This window comes from Electrophorus electricus, chromosome 23 (genome assembly GCF_013358815.1).
Source record: "Electrophorus electricus isolate fEleEle1 chromosome 23, fEleEle1.pri, whole genome shotgun sequence".
NCBI classification, from domain to species: Eukaryota; Metazoa; Chordata; class Actinopteri; order Gymnotiformes; family Gymnotidae; genus Electrophorus; species Electrophorus electricus.
Genome location: NC_049557.1, coordinates 280,001 through 299,896, shown reverse-complemented (window position 1 = coordinate 299,896; position 19,896 = coordinate 280,001). Strand labels below are relative to the sequence as shown.

Sequence of the window (19,896 nt, the reverse complement as noted above, 5' to 3'; positions counted from 1 at the left end):
ATTAACAAGAACTAAAAATTGCTCTCTTGAGACACCTCTTGCTTGCCATTACTCTTTGCTGCAGTTAACTTTGTGTGTGTGTGTGTGTGTGTGTGTGTGTGTGTGTGTGTGTGTGTGTGTGTGTGTGTGTGTGTGTGTGAGGGGGGTGGGCATGGAAACAGGAAAATTAATTTACATCTTGAAAATATTTAAATGTTTTTGATATGAAATTAAAACAAACACATGTGTGGGTGTTCAAAATTTTCCATTAAAGGCCCATGTTTGGGGTTGGCCCAGGAGTTTAGGAGGAAGAGGAAAGGAGAGGTAAGGAATGTCCCCATACTGCAGAAACCAGTGCACAAACAAAAATGAACAAAACCCAAAGTAGCATTATAACTGACACAGCAGTTAAAACAAAAAGAGGTTTTAAAGGAAATAATAAAGAAATAATGACACAGTTAGCGTGGTGAATGAGATGGGAACACATGCCATCTTTGTGGGGCAAAGCACAAAACTAAAACATAAAACACAGGAATCAAAAGAGATGACATAAACAAAAGCCACGCAGTTGCCACTGGCGCCAGACAGATGACCCAGGAATAAGATGCAAGAATAACATGCTGACCTGCACCAAAAAGGTTCAACAGACTTAAGTTTCTCATAGTAAACCAAACCTTGCTTTCCACTAAATCTACATGTGGAAATGCACAAACCTATAAAAGCTACATGGAGCTGAACAATGTTAAACTGGACTGGTACCTACTTTGCTGTTACTAGGATTTTACTAAGCATTGCATTTTCACTAAATACTAACAGACAGAAGATAACTTTAAGGGGCCACATTACTCACTGCTCAGATATCATGGCAGACCAAGCCCTGGCTCATCGTGTTTTCACAGTGGATACAGTAATGGGAGATACCAAAACAGCTTGGTAGGCCAGACCAAGGTTTCCATTGGGAGACATGGTGGATATGAAGGGTGTCTCAGTCTGGCTCAGTCCAAATATCTAATTTAGCACTAAATTTAGCAACCTATAGTACAAAAGGAGCATCTCCCAAAGTTATATTTTTCAATGTAAGCAAACCTCTCCAGTCAATCTCCATGTACAAAGCATGATTTAATCTGGGTTACTTTAATCAAATCAGTCTTGTCTAGTATATTTTAGTAAGTGTAAGATTCATAAAGAGTTGGAAGATAATGAAAATGTAAAAGGCATTTAAGTTTTTTAATTTGCGGAAATCCTCTTGTCAAATAGGAGACAAAAAAAGAATTTAGATTACAGCAAGCAAGTGACCAAGCAGTGATTACTATCCTACAGAAAATGTCTAAGACAAAGACCTCCACACAGGCTTTCTGTGTAAAGCTTTGGACAGCAACTTTCAAGCTTAAATCCACGAGTTTATGAGTCCTACACTTAATACAAATATTTATGCTTAGGAAAAACGCTAAACTTCATTTGTTGTACTCCAGAAATTTCACTGAATATTATGTTGTACATATCAAATTTGTCAAAGAAGGACAATTCTAATTTGGGTAATTACCACCGTAGTGTCATAACCCAGGAGTCCAGTCATTCTGCCAGTGTCATACTGAATGGAGAGAGCCTCATTAGTGCTCTATGAAGTGCTGGACTACTGTGGGCTGAACTGAAGATGGTCATCTAAAGAAAACAAAAATTTGACTTGTTTTTGTGTGCCACGTATATAAAGACAGATATATTAGCTAACCCAGAATCTTAGAGGGTTTGTGGAAAGATCTTTAGTCACTCATTCACAAGACGTTTAACACTATATAACTGCTGTCTCATTGTCTCATAAACCCAAATCAATACTTATGTCAAGTCTGAGTTGAGCAGTACACAAAAGGCTTCTGCAGATTAGTGGAGCCAGAATCCATATCCTGGTTTTCATACTAGTGTTTTAAGTATACTTTTATAATCCAAACCATGACACGTATGCTCAATGCAAATAGCCCATGTCTGAATATAAGAACAAACATTTAGCCACCCTATGTGATTTAGTTTAACATAAATTTGCATCATTGGTCAGGAGCTCTCAGAAGTGGAAAGTGTACTAAAATATTCTACTCAAGTAAAAGTACTATTACTTTGATGAAATTTTACTTAAGTACAAGTAAAAATCAATTGTCTAAAAATCTAGTCAAGTAAAGGTAAAAAGTAGCTCGTTTAAAAATTACTCAGAGTAAAAGTTACTTTTATTACCTTTTTAACAGTGGGAGCGGGACAATGGGATATAATTTTCCAACATAAGTTCATAGACCATACAGTATATGCTTGCTCAGGTTTGATGAGTTTTTATAAGATGCTAGTTCAGTCTTTCTGTGCAAACACATCTTACACTGCCTAATAAAGAGTTCAAATCAAGCAGAATTCAGCAGGATTTCGCATGCAAATGGGTCTGTACTATAGGTGTCTGATTTGATTTTAGTGCTACTTTATTTTCCAGACCCTCATTCACTGCAGCAGTTTCCGGGACTCGATGTTTTTCTTGTGTTTTTTCTCTTTTTTTACTTAGCAACGGATGTTATTTAAAACGTAGCGAATTACAATACTTCATGCAAAACATACCCAAGTTACTTTCTTGACCAGCCTGAGTACGCTTGACCTGTGGAGAATAGTGACATTTCTTCCAGCCTTCCTGCAGTAAGTCTTTCTCCTGCAGCCTCTATCATGTGGTCTTGCCATTGGCGTCCTGCACCACATATTGACCCTATACAGTACTTTTAGAAAGTGATTACAAAAAACCTCCAACTCCACAGATTAAAATATCCAGACTAATAGTTCAATAAAAATGTAAGATGACACAGCACAAGAGAAGTAAGTTGCAATATGCTTGTCAATCTCATAGCAATGTGATAGTGTTCACAATGAAGTTACACTCTTGTTGTGTTGTGAGGCATAGAGATTGCCACCAACCCACACAGCACCAGATTCAAAGTAATTGTTTTTCCTGGGAATCCTTTGTATAACCGAAAATATCAATACATATTAACCCTAGCCCTATCAACCATGATAAAATAGGTTGTACTAACTAATGGATAGATGAAAAATCATAATGGTTAAATAAGTGTGGCATAAGCACTATGATATAATTGAGATATTTATGATTATTTGTTTTTAAACACTGGGAGGCAACCTAATGGTACACCTTGCTTTCGTGTTATCAGTATTTTCCATTTAGATATGCTTCAAAGGTCAGCTACATATTTCCAAGCATAGTCTTACTAAACGAATGATATCATTTTATGACACTGAAAACCAAATATGCTTGAGTATGCTTACCACAATAGTCTACCAAGGACTGAATATGGTTTTGTGAGGCCTCTGAGCACAAGCATCTTGGAGCAGTCCCACAGCCCCAACTGTGTAAGGACACATTATTCATCATGTCAAAAAGTTGCCCCCACACAGTAAACACTAATACCATATAATATCCTATTGGAACAATATTCCACAAGTCGATTATAGAAAAATGAAAAAAATGCAACCATCATTCCATATCTCCTTCGTTCCACATCTGCACAACTTACTCCATATCCATCCCATCCAGACAATGTACTAATATTCCATATAAAACCAAAACCATTAAGAAAAAAAAAATAATTCCTATACTTTGGAAAAGGTTAATTTGAAGACCTTTTCCTGGACTTCTGGGTGAACTAGCACAGGGGTTCCAGAACAGTGGGCAGTGTATGGACTGATGGGCCTGGGTACATGTTGTTGTTGTTGTTGTTTTTTCATTCATTGATTTAGTGACTTGTACAATTTAATTAAGTACATTTATTCATTATGTACTCATACACAGAGACCATATGTTCACTTTTTCCCTGATGTTTCTGGGACCTAAAAGAATCCGGATTTCTAAAATGCCTAAAATGTGTTGAATGTTTCGTGTTGATGTTGGCATTTGCTTTCTACAGTTGCCATACACTGTGCGGCTGCTTTTGAATAGCTATGACCGTTCTTTATAAGTACTGCCTACTCGCACTCTACCGTTCAACCATTGCTCAGACTGCTTAGCACCATGTGTGTAGCTGCTTCACAGATGTGTATGCCCAGACAGGTTAAATGAGTTTTTAGACTTGTAGCCCTAATCGGACAGGATTAATTTAACATGTGAAGGTGAGCAGTTGTGACCATAACAAATTATTACCAGTGTTTCTCAGTCTTTTTAGTCCTGTCATGTGCCATGTTATTCTTTTTTACCGACTTCATCAGTAAATTTTCCACTGCCTTTAACTTCTGTAAAACGAGCCGTAAAATTAAGATCAGCCTATTAATCCCGTGGGAATCGAAAATATTCTGTCATATCCTGTGGAAAATTAGTTTTTCGCAGTTTTTCTCAAGCATGGAGGTGCTCGAGGAGGCATTTCATTTCGTCGTGTATGGCACAGATACCACGGGTCGTTTATGTCACTTGTTGTACGACATACAACACTCAAATCCAGAAGACTAGGTAGACACTTCTGACAGCTTTAGTTAAGTCATTGTGGAGAGTTGCCTATAGCCTACATATGTGTTATGCGCATGTAGCCTTTTAATTTTCAAACTGAAATTTCATTATTTAAGTGGGTTATGAGATTTATCATCCTCTACTTTTTTTGGAGGTGATGGCAGTAAATCGTTAATCGAGTAGCCACTCCCATTTGTTATTTATGAAGAACTGTCCGAACTGGTCATACATTTTACAATTTTACATTATTATAAAATTACACAGCTGAATGGAGAGGAATAAGAATACTTTGAATACTTTGAATTCTTTCAGTGAATTAAAGAGGAGTAGCCTATGCATACACCAAAAAAAGGATTTTTCAGCAGGTTTTATAGTCTAACGTAACCTTTGCAAAACAAAGTGGGTTTGAGACTTTGAATCTCTTTCTTACAGCTTTATTTATTAAATTGTATTTTTATTGATAAGCTCTATAAATCAACAGCCATTTATTTAACACAAAAGTAATTACATAGTCCCTGCATATTAGATTATTAGAAGCTAGGTTTGCCAAGTGGCAGTGCTATACTCTCATAACATAGACTTATTCTGTATAGAATACTCATTGCTAGTCTCCCTCCAGTTATTATATGGTAACATATATGATTATGCTAAAATTAAAGCTAAATGTTGGACGTTGAAAAATCATCACATTTTGCAGTCTGCCCTTAAGCAAGCTGAGCCAGGCCTACATTATTGGTCTGTCTGTTAAAAATGGTATAGAAGTTTCTGATGAAAACATCACCCAGGATCCACAGTGAGTCACTGCTACCACCGAAACCTGTTCTGCAGGAACTGTAGCTCTGGAAGAAGCAAAGATAAGGCTAGGCTGTTATTTATTTATATATATTGCAATCCTTTGATTTTGCAGCTTTATGCGATCAAAGACACACAATGTCCTTGGTGTGAAAAACCACTGTGACTCCACTAACTTGTGAAGAATTTCTTGTTGCTAACCAAATGTGAGTAATTATGCGAGTAATTTACATTCCTGTTCTTAAATATGCATCTCATCACCAATGACTGAATATTTGATAGACAAGGCTATGTAGACTGACCTGAGAGATGTAGGATGAGGCAGGGATGGTGAAGGTATAGCTGTTAAGGGTGAAGGTGATTTCAGGCATGCTCTGGATGTTGCTGCAGCTCACAGTGGCCTACAAGGCAAGCATGAGAATGTGCAACATTATCTACCTGGTTTAGGGTTGCAGTATAATGCTCATATATGAACACAGCTGTCTGAACAGACCCATGTCAGCTTTATAGAAAAATTCACTAGATAACATCACTAGTAAGCACATCAACTCACATCTCCATACTGATCAGTGGTTGCACCCAACCAGGCGTTAATGTTGCTGATGTCACTTGTTGGGCCAACGATAAGTGAAGTCCCTGTATCAACAATAGCCTGACACCCACCAGAGCAAGCAACTATCTGGCCATTGATTGAAACACTGTGAAGATTTAAAAGGACAATTTGAAGTTGACAATGTAGCTTTCATACATTTTTTTATTTTTATTTTAAGAAAGTAGGTAAAAACTAGGAACATGTAAACGGAAGTGCATATTTTACTTATTACTTAGTGTACCAAATGTGTTGCTAAGAGGATGACAGAAGGTGTAATATGAGTAAAAAAACTTTTAAATGAAACCTCATATTATATTTAACTGCCTCTGTCATTTCATTATTTGCCTAAAACTTTGGAGTAAGTAGCTGAAAAATCATCAATGCCACCAACCATATTGTGGTGTAAGTAAACGTACAGGGCACTGAAGATAGTTTACCTGTCCATGGTGACCTGATAGTAGGTTTCTGAGGACAGGGGGATCCAGTAGATGTTACCAGTGTAGTAGGAACTGTCAATCTCACCTAAAAGCAGCACACTACCCTGCTCACCGCTACAGAGTTCAAAAAGAGTCAGGTCGAGATAAATTAACACTGAAACTTGTAATGTTAAAATACAAATGTTTCATGTTAAAATATATTTTAGCACAGTTGAATCTAGTATTGCTTCCAAAAGTCATAGAACATTAGACACACTAAACACTGTTGAACTAGAATAGTGTGCAGTGTGCATCATGTTGCTGCAAAGCTTATAAGCAAGGCTAAAAAAAGTTTAAAAAAAAAGTAAGTTACATGCAGTTGTGTTTTTTGCAGCAACATGTAAACACATTAAGACTAAAAAGTAGGAGGAAGAAGTAGTCATTCAGGGATACCCATACCTGCTGCTCAGATAGACTGAGAAGACATCCTGGGAGACTAGGCCTTGGTTCATCATGTTGTCGAAGACAGGGGTTGCATCATCAGAAGCAATGGTTTGGTAGGCCAGACCAAGAATTCCATCTGCCACCATGGTGGCCATGAAGGGTGCCTCACTCTCACTCAGTCCGAAGATTTGGTTTTGCACTGAAATTCCACCAACCTATAGTAAAAAGCACTTTTATGTTTGTTTCTTACAATGTCCAATCCCTCTCGGTCAGGACTTATGGCTTCACATGTCTAACGTGGCCCAAGGATGTGAATGTCAGGATATGAAATACCAAAAGCAAATACAAAGCCTGCTTTGCTTTATCAGCCAGCATCAGAACAAGCTAAAGTTTAAGTGAATTTCATTCAAGGTCAGACTAGCACAGGACCTTTGGAGAAAGCTTAAGAGGAAGGTAAAAATCAGTGTCACACTTAGTCTAGTTTGATCCAGCCTTGCTATCATTTAGGCAGAAGTGATCAGAAAATTCTGTTGTGTGTTTTTTTTAGTGAAAGGATTCGGAAACAGGTTTCATACCGTCACAGTGTCATAACCCAGATACCCAGTCATGCTGCCAGTGCCATACTGAATTGAGAGAGCTTCATTGGCATTTTGGAAAGTGCTTGATTGCTGTGGGTTGAACTGATTATGGTTCTCTGAAGAAAAATAAAAAAATATTGGTACCAAAAAGATGATGTTGCTGTACCAGGGACAATAAGATGAGCTAAGGTTTATAATCATTTCAACACATTACAGCTCCAGGCAATGTCCACATCGATACTCACGGCAAGCCTGGCTTGAGCAGGAGACTGAAGGCACCCACAGGTTGGAAGAACCTGTATCAAAAATCACTTGGAAGGACTGAGGAGGGGTGCCAATGGAGATCACACCATAGTAGGAGAGCTGGAAGGCAAAAGAACATATCTTACTGATGATTATGGTGCAAATGAACCTTACAAAATTAATGTTAAAATACATTTTATTAAAGTTTAATTAATTAAAATTAAATTTAATTAATTAAATTTAAATGAAAATTAATGTCTAGTTTATTTGAACCATTCACAAAATGTCAGCTTCATTTTTAATCCAAACTACTGCATGATACATATGCTGAAAAACAAATAGCCCAAATTTGGCCAAAATACTTAGCTATTGTTTATGTTTTAGATCAACATACATCTGCATCATTGGTCATGGACTCGACACCAGTCTGAATAAACTTGACTGTGGGCTTGTAGGGATACAGCTTCCTGAATGTCTCCCATTCACCTTTCTCCTGTAGTTTCTCACGGGTAGTCTTGCCCTTGATCAGAGGAACTCTGCAATGCAGGTGGTGAGGTTATTTCTACTGGACATTTTTGCAGTTTTTAAAGTTGACACAAAAGCACAAGCACAAAGCATATGTAGAATGAAACAGACAAAATAGCATAAAAATACTTCAGGGGCCTGGGTATGATTGATAGCCATACTAGGCTTTCCTCAACTTCTCTTTAGAGGCATTATTATACTTTAATTATATGCTTGAGATGGGGTATGCCAGACAGAAACATAAGGTTTGAAAACAATGAGAAAGCTTAAAGCCTCAAAAGATTAAAACATAAGGAGATTCAGTACTTACTTGATGCACTCTGTGAGTGCCACTAAGGCACACAAGGCCAGAATCAGCTTCATGGTTCTTACTGTGAGTTTTCTGTTGTGTTCAATAAGTGAATGCAGAGACTCCAGGCTTTATATACAGTCTGATCACATTTCCGTATGAGCCGGATTTTTACACAGAGTGGGCGTTAAAGCTCAAACGTGACTGACCTTTTACACAATGTCATTTGTCATGATATCAGTGTTTCATTGCTTTTTTGAACTTGAAACATCAAACACTGCTCATCTTGTTTTAGTAGGGCAGTAGCTTTATTCCCTGAAAGTTAAATTGTTACTTACATTATATTTATGTTTGATAAGCCTTATAAATTATATCATATATCAACATGGCTCATAAATATTTCTTTATTGCTTAGAACACCAATTGTTAATATTGAAAGTATTATGTTGTGTAAAGAAATACATACAGGTCCAATGAAATTTATTGGAGGATTAAAAATGTTAGGAATAATTACATTTCATGCTGCAAGTTCATTTGGATCAGTTTTCTTTAATATTGAAATGTGTCCTATTACAGCTTATTCAATCAATTTACAGTTTAAAAATAGACAGTTATTAATAAACATTAATAACTCACCTGGCACTCTATTTGAAAGACCTACCTTGCACATACCATTCACTGGTCACTTCATTAAGTCAGTTTATTGGATGTACAGCTTTTAGGTGTGTAACTTTTAAGTGTGTTACTATTCTCTGTTGCCATGCATAATATTTTTCAGTCACCCTCTCATTAGTCAGTTTTTGACCGCTGGGCACCATATATTATTTGAGCAGCTGACTATTCTGAACATGTCAGTGACAGCCATGGTAATACTGATATTAAACTGCTGTGAGTGTATTGGGCACAGCAGTGCTCCTGCAGTCACAACCAGATTGAGAGCAGATGGCCACCCAAAAATACCCAGCCAGCAGCACCCTGGGAGTCTTAACTGCTAAAGAGTGGAAGATAGCCACCACAAACTGTGGATGGCAATTGTACACTTTCATTGTGATCATTTTAATCAAAAACAAATCACCCAGCATAATCAATATGGATTTTGCATAATATATATTTTGCATAAAGATGCAGAAAAACAGTATTAGGCATGGTTATTTAATTTTTGCTCATTTCATTACACCATGTAATGTGTAAGCTAGTGTTATTAATCTATATTGTTTACTTACTGCAAACATTTGCATGCTGAGCCGGGTTTGTTGTCTTTGCACCCTCAACAAGAGCATGTGCAAGGTCATGTTTATTTCTCATTTTCCCTCTGTGATAAGTACGACCTATGTATGACACATAAAACAATATGTGTTACGCTTATTTTGTGCCATGGTACAATGTGTTTCTGACTTTGTTTTCACATTCACATCTGTTAATGGATTCAGCCATGAAGAACATCAACACAGAACCAGCAAAAAAAATGTAAATTTTAAATGTAACATTGAACAATTTCACATGAACATTTTTCATATGGAAATGAAGGGTCCTTTGATTTCTCATTGCCAATAGCTAATTTTATTATTTTTGTGCTTTAAGCCCAAAATCTAAACAAATAGTATGCATTGTACTGTACATTTCTACATTTAAAAAAAACTTTGTTTTAGTGTTGATTACCATCCTAAATAATTGAAGACTAGACAACCTTAATCAAATTGTTTCATTTTGTTGGAATTTGGAATACTGCACACCTGTGGACTCAGTGGGGGATGTAATTAAAGATGTTTATATGTTTATTTCTGATGCCATTTTTGTTTTTTGGGGGGTTTTTTTTGTTGCTGTTGTTGTTGCTGGTGAAGATAAGATTTCCTTAAGATTTTAAGTAGTGAATTATTATTTTAATTAACAATTATTTATTCCAGTATACTGCCCAGGTCTTCTTGAATGTCATCTGAGAAAAAGCTGAACAAAAATAGTCCATTGCGACAGCACAACACACGCACTCATTGTTCTCTTCAGGAAAGAGCAAATAACCCATAGAACAGACACATACAGAGAGATTACTTTATAATGACCTCACATGCACTCTTATTTCATATTACCAAGCATTTAAAAACAAACTGAAAAAAAAGAAACTGTGAATATGAAGTTGGATATTTATTTGAAACAGTATAATGTTCTAGGTGGTGTTTTTTAATGCATACTAAACCAGAGTATGTCTTTTAATGCACAAGATGGATCAGGTGCCAAAGTAAACCAAGCACATGACCTTGTTTTTCTGGCCCAGCATTATGAGGGCATCCACAAGTACATTAGTTTTTCAGAGGAAACATGATAGCAGGGTATTTAGTGCAAGATGCATGAATGTGAAAACATGGGAACAGTGGCACTGCAAGTATTTCTTTTTCCTAACATATGGTCCTCTGCTTTCTGTCTCCTCTATGCAGTTAAAAGTCTATGTTTTTGTAATCTTTAGTACATCGGTGTCTGGTGTCCGCAAATCGGGTGCACATTAGTTGTGGTAGACAGGGGCAGGTGTGATGCTGTCTCTTCCCAGGGAAAGGTACCTGTGCATAGAGAGGGAACACAGGATATATGATCAATTATAGCTATGTTTTGTTAGTAAAAAATATTTCTCTTCTGTATAGAGATCTACAGAAAATATTCATGTGTATTGTAATACAGTGCAGATGTTTAGTATCTGTTGAAAATGGGCCATGTTTCATCTAATCACAATGTGCACTCATTTTCCTCTCATTTACAGAGGCAGTTAATAATGTCACTTTGGCCACTGCTTTTCCCACCTCAGCTGCTTACTATATGCTTGATGTGTAATATTGATTGCATTCAGACAGCCATGGACCTGATTACTATCAGATATTCTTTTTCAGCAGCTGCACCACATACAGCTGCCCCCATATATAACTGTGTGTGTGTGTGTGTGTGTGTGTGTGTGTGTGTGTGTGTGTGTGTGTGTGTGTATTCATCCAACACCTCTTCCTCCCTACCCTAACTGGGTCTTCATAAACATGTGCAATGAGCTACAGTAGGTGTTGGGAGCGTGTAGCTACCTTATGGCTGAACGGATGACACTCATCTCCCTCGAGTCCCTGTGGTGTGCACATCCGCAGGCCTCTCAGCCATAGGCTGACAGCACAACACAGCCCTACGCCACACTGAATGTCTCTATCACACGCCTGGCTCATGCACGCATGCACACACACGCACGCAACCAGGAACCCCCCGGCACATGTTCACGCATTCACACGTTCACACATACGCCACACGTAAACATGTATGCAGGCAAATGCACAGTGACACAAGGTTCCATTAGAGGCATCATATCAATTTCTGTCATACATAGGTGTTATGAAAAAAAGAACTGAGGCACTGCACTTTTATTACTTAAAATATGAGTTACAGTTTTGTAAGTCAGCCAGCATAATCACACTGAATTGAAAAGTAGCACTTATACAGAAAAAGTGTAATATTTAAACTAAAAACTGATTCAGAATGCTGTATTGTTTTCTGCACAAATTATATGAGTATGTGATATTTCTGGAATGTCCTTGTTCAGTGCTTAATTGAGTTTTGTTTAAAAGGCTTTTAATTTATGATTTCCTTGAATATGATTCAGCATGACAGCTATTGGATTCAGGCTATGAATTCAATTACTTTAAATTAAATCAAACCCAGAACTTGTTTCTGTTTAGTTGCTCTCAAATAGTTAAAAAAAATAATAATAATTTAGTGGCATTTTTAAAAGTACATGTCAGGTGTAATGATATTTGGAAGACCTACCCCAGTGATGACAGCACATCTGCAGCCACTCAGAGATACCAAGAGTACCGTGAAGAGGACCAGCAAGCTCATAGCAGCAACAGGAGAGCTCCGTGACACAATTCAGCTGTCTTGCTTCCTTCTGTCTCTGCTCCCTGTACCTCTCTCTAACTCTGTCTATCTCTCTAATCCTCTTGCTTCTGATCTCAGTTGTCTTGCTTTGGAAGAGATAAGGGGGGTTCTGTTGTTCTTTTTTTGTCGTTCTCTGGTCCTTCTTCTTCTTCTTCTTCTTCTTTGTCTTCTTCTTCTTCTTCTTCTTTGGTATCCTGCATCCAGTAACTTCTAAAGTGAGGTTCAAAGCATTCTCTCCCTTTATCTCCAATCATTCCCTCCATCCCCCTCCCCTACCTCTGCAAGGTCCTCGTCATCCTCCACTATATGACGCTGGACAGGTCGATGGAGCTACGTGATTCAATGCACTTCACCCTGCAAAATCCTCTGTGTTGAATCATTGTCACGGTCTTGAATTAACACCTGTATTAGTCTTTTAGTTTCAAATGGACAAAAATGAACACTATGTATTTGTTCAACACTGGTGATTTTTCATTGCATTCTGATAAATCATCTTTTAAATGAAATAAATTGAATTATGGCAGTACTTGCACACTTCTTTGTGTGTTTGTGACAACAGTATTAGTCATGAAAACAATCATCTTATGGAGAATGCTGACAGGAATTTCACGGTAGGCCTATGTGTCTAATGGTGAAATAAACAAGGTCTAATCATACGTCAGAGCAGGTCAAAACTATTTTTGCTCCTATACATTTTTCACAGGTCAATCATTCATCATATAAAGGATTTTTTTTTCATGTTGAAAAAGAAAAAAGGATACCTGCAATAACCAATATGTTCTATTCAAGACCCAGGTGCAGCTACAAGAGGTAAATTAATTTACCATCCTGAGGCTGTATTAGCTGGCCATCAAAACATGCATTACACTTGTCTAAGGGAACACCATGCCCTAGGACCATGGTCTTGTTGTTACCTCACTCATGGTGCTTCTCTGCTTTTATATAACACTATTGTATATATTTGTGTTTAAGGAGAATGCATCACAAGTTCTCCAGAAATGATTTATCAGTCAGCAGAGCTGGTCAAAGTAACTTTCATTTACATTTACATGGCCTAGTTAAAGGATTCATCTTGCAGGTAGATTAGGACAAATTAAACACTTGTTACCACTCTTAAGAAAATTCAGCCTACAGTCACAAAGTGATATAATTCACCCTGTCGTTCAATGACATTTTCAACTTGCACATCTAAGAGTGCCAGTCAGGTTGAGATCGGTATGTGCTTCTGATCTTGTGACCAAAACGTCCAGATTCTCCTTTAACCACTTACACTTTTTTTGCTATGCTAACTGTACAGGACATAAGATTATGTACATTACATATGTACATTAGCAGGAGAGCAGGTGACCGGAACCAAAGGATCATGGGAAATCGCATGACTTCTCTCTAATGACGTTCTTTCTGGGCACTCCTGTTCAGATGCTACTTTCGTGGTCTTGAAGAATGGCAGTCATGTTCAAAGGCTAAATGCATCTCAAGCTCTTTTGGATTAATGTCTCCTAAATGGCACAATAACGGATTGGGAAAAGTTAGGGGATTCTGTTTACTACATGAAGACGTGGGACGAATTGAGAAATCTGATCTTATGCTGCGCTCAGTCTAATGAGTTGTGAAACCTGCATGACGCGTCTCAGCTGTAGCCTTGAATTAATTGCCGTGAGGGTTAAGTCACTTTAAACTCTCCGGTGAGAATACGGAGGCGGCATGCCGCTGTTCACGGTAGCTGTATTTAATGTATGTTGAGAGCGTCTTAAATTAAAACAAGGTAAATTATGGGATGGGGCCGTGACGTGTGTGAGGTATGCCAGGCTGGGAGGTGTCGCGCATGTCTGTTAGATCTTGATTTAGAGCCGGTAGAATAGGTTAGTCAGTCGCAGTGGGGAAGATATATGCCTACGATCCACTGGCCACATAATTACACTGCGCCTTTTTGCCCTATCAGCACAACAGTCTGGCTCCCGTCTTGCAGGACAGACAGAAATAATCTCGGGTAGAGCCTACGGTGGCTAAGAGAGCCGTTAGCTGCAATATAAAACTTCACGCATAGCTCAAATGTGGCGATAAAGAAGTGGTATCTTTCATAACTTAAAAAAACTTGTCTGTTTAATTTGTTTACGTAAAATCCGCGTAAGCACCCAGAAGCATTAACCACCATTTTAGCGGCCACTTTGATAGGGTTTTCTCAGGTATTCTGTTTAATCTGATCTCGCATGTAATTGATCAAAATATACAACTAGTACAGAATATAGTGTATATTGCAGATAATCAATGAACACAGGCTACTTCACTGTGTACATGGTTATTTATTACTACACACAAAACATATATTTGCCCAATGAGTATATACTTTGTTGGAGGATATCTTACACATGTATTAGAAAATAACTTCATAATAAATATTTTAAAATGTCCCTTTTCAAGTCCACACATATTTAAAACAGTGCAACATAATGTGGTTAGTTTATGTGGTTTATGTCTTTTCCTAATGAATAAAACACTCTGTACACTTTCCAGTGTGCTATTCAAATCTTCTTATAACTTCTAGAGCTTAAAAGATCTTGCATGTAATGTTTCTAAATAAGAGGAAGAGTATCATTCTGAACTTTGGTGAAGTAAAGCTATATTGTGATGAAATATATGTATCTATAGTACTGTGCAAAGATTAGAGACTATTCTTAAGTTTTTTTGAAAAAGTGAAAACCTTTTCACATTTTTTCTTCAACCTTACAACTTCTTTTGCCAGTGAATGATCTTGTATCTAATTTTACCTTTTTTCCTTTTAGTCATTTTGAAAATGCATGAGGAAGAAATATGCAAGTCATCTAAGGTGTGGTTGTGTAAGGGTTTCTTTGAAAGGTAACAGTGCTGGTGTCACCTTTAGAAATATGTTTTGTTTGAAGTTCACAGGTGTAAATTGGTGATTTTAAGACTAAGGGGGTAAAAAGTTGAAGTTGCATAAGGGTGCAAAAAGCCAACAGTGAATAAATTAAACACAGACATGAATTTTATATTCTACTTAGTGTTGAAGGCTTTGTGTAATTTTTCTGGAAAATATGTTCACTGTTTTTTTCTCATACTGGAATACTTGCCATTTTAACTAAGTTAAATAATGAATGGGTGGTCATTGACTCTTTAGTAGTACTGTACATATGAGTGCAGAAGGCAGATATTTCAGGTTCATAAAAGCTAGCTATTCTAGTTAAATTATTTGACACCTTATAATAATCTGTCAATGCATTTCCTATTTCCATAAAATTCAGTCCATTAGTAAAACTGGGGGAAAAAAGGTGAAATTAAGAGGCCTGTGAATAAGAATTGGTTTTCCTCATTGATCTGATGTGGAGCATGTACAATCTGCTCATCTGTTAAACTCTCTGACTATGCTGCCAAACAGTGATCGGTGCAAAATTGATGACAATGTCGAGATGAGAAGACAGGATGTCTAACTCTTGGTCTTTTCATGGTCCTTTCAACATGTATCCAAAAGGTAAACCATGTCTTTTGAGCTAGAGAAGCCATCTCTTTGTCAGGATCAATTCAAAACAAAAGATGTCAATGCACACATGAGACAGTTTTGTAGTGGCATTGTCACTGGGCAGAGAAAGTAGCAAAGATTTCTGATAAGAACATATACCCTTTTAAGAGTGCATGAGGAGAAGAACTGGTCTTTTCATAGTGCTACAGTTAGTGACAAGGGATCATCTGATATCCACATTCACTGTGACCACTACAGTTCCCCAGAGATGTTACTGACAATAGCAGCTAAATGTGAACGTAGTATCTTAAAGTAGATGATTTCTATTGGTTGACTTCTGGGTGCCCTTGCAATGAGTTTAGCTTTGTTTTCAGAGGGAAAACATATGCATGGAAGCAACTATGGAAAATTCTATACACATATTGCATATACACATATACACTCTTTGATTCCAAGCCAGTGCAGATTCTGTTTATATACCAAAATTTTTGCATACTCCTCTGTAGCTTTTTCCAATTCCTATAATAGATCTGCAGCTGCAAGAGGATAATATAAAGGGATAACATCCTCCAAAGCAACTTATAGCTAAACAGCATTTAGAGTAATTCTGTATGTATGCGCTTCAAATATTTATAGGTATAATATGGAAGGTTAACAGTGGTGATGGGGTCACTTGGGGCTGTGATCCCTAAAATGGAGGAATGGCTCCAACAGATTCTAGGAATGCCAACATCAGTCTAGTCCAGAAGAGCGTAATCCTAGTCATAGCAGAAATATTGCTCCTCACTCTCATACTCCCAGACCTCTGAAAGATGGCCCAAGTATGACAAAACATGACTACCCAATGAAAGGGAGAGACAATATTTATTTGTTTATTTATTTAGAGAGTTAGGTATGTGCATGTGTATAATTCCATCGCGATGCCTTATACTCCAGTCCAGTAAGAGGCGGTAATGAAATCTTATGAAAACTTATAAGAAGAAAAAGAAGAATCACATGTTGCAATATCAGCTGGTTTCCCGGAAGTTGTTCACCCAGTACTTACTATATCGCATATTTATGCATTTTCCTTACGTTTGCTATTGGTTTAAAAGTATATTACTGCTTATTTATGGAGGCAGCTCTAGAGCAACATCTCGACGACACGTAAGTGTGTGGCATTATTATTCGGATATTAATTTAAATTAACTTACGGGTGGGTTCACGTTGTCTCGGGTGCAGCTAGCTAACTATGTTACATGACAAAATTTTAAACTTTAAATGTAAAAAATTTGCTTATTTGCTTTAGAATGAAAAATCCTTCGATTGTTGGAGTTTTGTGTACAGACGCCCAAGGTCATAATCTTGGATGTAAGTACTGTTCAACAGTCATCTTATTAGCTAGCTAGATTGGTTATCTAGCTATTCTTTTTAAAATTTATTTCATTTATTGATTTATTTATTTTTTAGCAAAACACTTAAGATTGCATAGATACTGAGATAGCTAGCTACATATGTTTTGTCAGCAAAGTAGGGAGTTGTCTCATTTTAATGTATTCAGTATGTTGGGACACCAAAGTCTCGTCATATTTTCCTTATCTGTAGTCTTTAACAGTCAAAATCCCAAAGAACACCTTGCATGACACATCAATTAATCCTTAAAAGTCATCAGATTTTTACGGATTACAAAAGGTTTTTGTGGTGAAATATTTAATAACAAAAGATTGTCCCTTGAAGTTACATAAATTTAGAGTGAGATTGCTGTTAAGTTATAAAATACATTGTGACAGAAATTAATAACTACGAATGTGTTTACATAAGTATTCAACCTGTGGAAGTTCTAAGTTCACACAACTTAAAACTATTTCCATGCAAGTATACAACTGGCTTACAACTGGTTTACAACTGGCTCTAGAATCATTTAAACATATCATCTTTTATGCATAAAAAATGCACTTAATTAGGGTAGCATTGGTCAGAATGTAAATCTGAAGGAAAGATGTGAAATGAACAAAAAAGAATTCCAAGAAAAACAGGTATATATGCATGCTCAAGATGGCAAATGGTGTAGTGTATACCTATATTCCCACTCCTCAATAAACACTGTCCCTTCAGTGAAGTATGGTGGTGGTGGCAGCATGTTGCAGGGATGGACAGAAGGATGAGGCAAAATTCAGGGAGATGCTGCAAGACAATCTGCTTCAGTCTGCTAAAAAACAACTTGGGAGAAACCTTTCAGCAGAAAAGCAAACCTAAGCATAAGGCAAAAGAATAGGGGTGGTTGAAAAACAAACAAACAAAATAAATGTTAGACAGTTCAGATAAAAATCCTCAACTTGAATTGATATTCTTATTTCAGCAGTATACAAGTATACAGTGAAACAAAATAAAGTTATTCCAGGACCATGGTGCAGCACAAAAGAACAACATGAGTGCAATCAATAATAAATACAAAATACAGGACAATAGTTACAAAAGAACGTAAATATAACACCAACCAGTACACTGCACTGAATAAAGTGAATTAATGTGCAAAAAGATGGAACATACTATGACATAAGTATTTAGCAGATATACTTATAGCATATAATGTACATAGCAGTCTAGGCTTGTCACGATACCAGAACTTTGACTTTGATACCAATACCATCTGTAGTATCACAGTTCTCGATACCAAAAAAAAAAAAAAAACTTGGTACAGAAACCCCACAAAAATATAAAGTCCTTCCATTGTCTAAATGGAAATGTTTATTGGATTGGGTACACAGAAAAATCTCATTGCAAAGGTTTCATTTTACATGAAATCTTGCTAAATAAAGCAAGTAAAACTGCTGAATAATAAACTAAATACTTAAAATGTTCTTCTTCTGTAATTACATTAGCGCGTTTTTTTGCCTGTTTATGGTTCTTGGCTAGGAAAATCAGTGAGTCTGTGTTGTCTTTTGTCAGTCTTATTCTCCTTGGACTGCTCTGTTCAGTCTGTTTAGGCTTCTTTGGATATATTTTGTGTGTCTGTCTAGCACAGATGTAATGGTAACCTGACTTGATTAAATTGAGTTCTTAGTAAGAAAAAGAGTAAGGAGAACATTCATAATTTGAGGTTAAACTGTACACCAAATGCTCCATTTTAAACACCAATATTTTACTGTTTAAATTTAGCTCACATAAAGTAGGATGCATGCTTGATAGCCTATTTGAATTGGAGAAACGAACACATGAGCATCATAAGCTTACGTGACAAGATGAATATTTAATTAGCTTTTCTCAACAACAGTTACATTTGCAATGGAACATTTCACTAATCATTTCAGAAAGCTCCCCTGGTGTAGCCTTTATCTTTGCTGTAGTGGTCAGGTTGCTTCTTGACCAAATGCAAGTCACTGGTGTTGCCTGTTTTGCAGTGGAGAGATTTGTTGGCTGTTGGCTAGCTGTCTTCATCAGTGATGTAGGCAAAATATGCCCACACTTGACTCCTTGAGCCTGTTTTTCCCACTAGATGAATAATTGTTTGCTACATTGTAGTTTTGAAAAAGCACTGAACTTTCAATGCCTCATGCAACTCTATAGCAGTCATTGAGATAGCAACCAGTAGAGATGTAAGAATATACTATTTGTTAAATGGAACATGATATTTTTTTAAATGTAGTATTCTAGCAGCAGTCAAGTGTGAAAAAGTACAAGTGTGAGATTCATGATTATATTGAATACAGTATTCAGAGAGCAGACATTAGATGTGTACAAATAGCAAAGAAGTAAAATGATGTCAATCATGTAAGTGTGTGCGAGGGATGGCCTGGTTAATCTTTGGGAGTTGAGAAGTCTAAAAGCATGAGGGGAGAAACTGTTGCACAGTCTGGCTGTGAGGACCCAAATTCTTTGATCCATTGTCCCAGTTGGCAGGAGAGACTCATGATCTTCTCAGCTGTCCTTGAGAAGTGGGAAGGGGAAGAGCTTTCCTTGCCTCCTCAGGAAGTAGTCGATGCTGGTTATTGACCAAGGAGCTGATGTTGAGGGTCCAGGTGATGTTCTGGTCTAGGTGAACACCAAGTAACTTGGTGCTCATGACAGTTTCCACAGATGAGCTGTTGATGTTGAGTGGAGAGTAATCACCTCATACTTTCCTGAAGTCAACAACCATCTCAACTATTCTCCAATAGAGAATCTGCTACTTTATTCAGAAAATGCATTATTCAACCAACCTGAACAATGTGGAGCA

General features: G+C 37.1%; 3 protein-coding genes across 4 annotated transcripts in view; 1 reads left to right on the top strand and 2 right to left on the bottom strand.

Moving 5' to 3' along the window:
• Window positions 1-5,157: 5,157 nt before the first annotated feature.
• Window positions 5,158-8,406, bottom strand: LOC113567496 (pepsin A-like). Of its 2 annotated transcripts, none has more exons than XM_026995518.2 (9): window positions 8,354-8,406; window positions 7,913-8,054; window positions 7,521-7,638; window positions 7,273-7,391; window positions 6,713-6,912; window positions 6,275-6,388; window positions 5,799-5,943; window positions 5,548-5,646; window positions 5,158-5,292 (listed from the first exon to the last, which is right to left on the bottom strand). In XM_026995518.2, the coding sequence occupies exons 1-9, from the start codon at window positions 8,404-8,406 to the stop codon at window positions 5,158-5,160; spliced, it is 1,125 nt and encodes a 374-aa protein (XP_026851319.1). The 2 variants fall into 2 exon arrangements, with proteins under 2 accessions (XP_026851319.1, XP_026851318.1); XM_026995517.2 differs by having other exon boundaries at window positions 7,913-8,065; window positions 8,359-8,406.
• A 1,515-nt stretch (window positions 8,407-9,921) lies between these two features.
• prok1 (prokineticin 1) lies at window positions 9,922-12,381 on the bottom strand. The gene is made up of 3 exons (XM_026995527.2): window positions 12,116-12,381; window positions 11,386-11,511; window positions 9,922-10,881 (listed from the first exon to the last, which is right to left on the bottom strand). Exons 1-3 carry the CDS (start codon window positions 12,185-12,187, stop codon window positions 10,762-10,764), a joined length of 318 nt encoding a protein of 105 aa, XP_026851328.1. The 5' UTR covers window positions 12,188-12,381; the 3' UTR covers window positions 9,922-10,761.
• Window positions 12,382-16,697: 4,316 nt separating this feature from the next.
• The window catches only part of lamtor5 (late endosomal/lysosomal adaptor, MAPK and MTOR activator 5), an 11,451-nt gene continuing 8,252 nt past the window's right edge, over window positions 16,698-19,896 (top strand). The window contains exons 1-2 of the mRNA XM_035522223.1: window positions 16,698-16,847; window positions 16,990-17,051. Of these exons, the coding sequence (XP_035378116.1) occupies window positions 16,813-16,847; window positions 16,990-17,051 (97 nt within the window). The 5' untranslated portion in view covers window positions 16,698-16,812. The remainder of the gene's footprint in view (window positions 16,848-16,989; window positions 17,052-19,896) is intronic.

Coding starts and splice junctions, on each gene's coding strand:
- LOC113567496 (XM_026995517.2), bottom strand. CDS start 8,406: ATGAAGCTGATTCTGGCCTTGTGTGCCTTAGTGGCACTCACAGAGTGC. Junction 6,913..7,272: donor TGGGTTATGACACTGTGACG/GTATGAAACCTG, acceptor TTTTTACTATAG/GTTGGTGGAATTTCAGTGCA. Junction 5,293..5,547: donor CCTCATCCTACATCTCTCAG/GTCAGTCTACAT, acceptor TGCTTCTTCCAG/AGCTACAGTTCCTGCAGAAC.
- prok1 (XM_026995527.2), bottom strand. CDS start 12,187: ATGAGCTTGCTGGTCCTCTTCACGGTACTCTTGGTATCTCTGAGTGGC. Junction 11,512..12,115: donor GATGTGCTGTCATCACTGGG/GTAGGTCTTCCA, acceptor TGCATGAGCCAG/GCGTGTGATAGAGACATTCA. Junction 10,882..11,385: donor GTCATCCGTTCAGCCATAAG/GTAGCTACACGC, acceptor CTCTATGCACAG/GTACCTTTCCCTGGGAAGAG.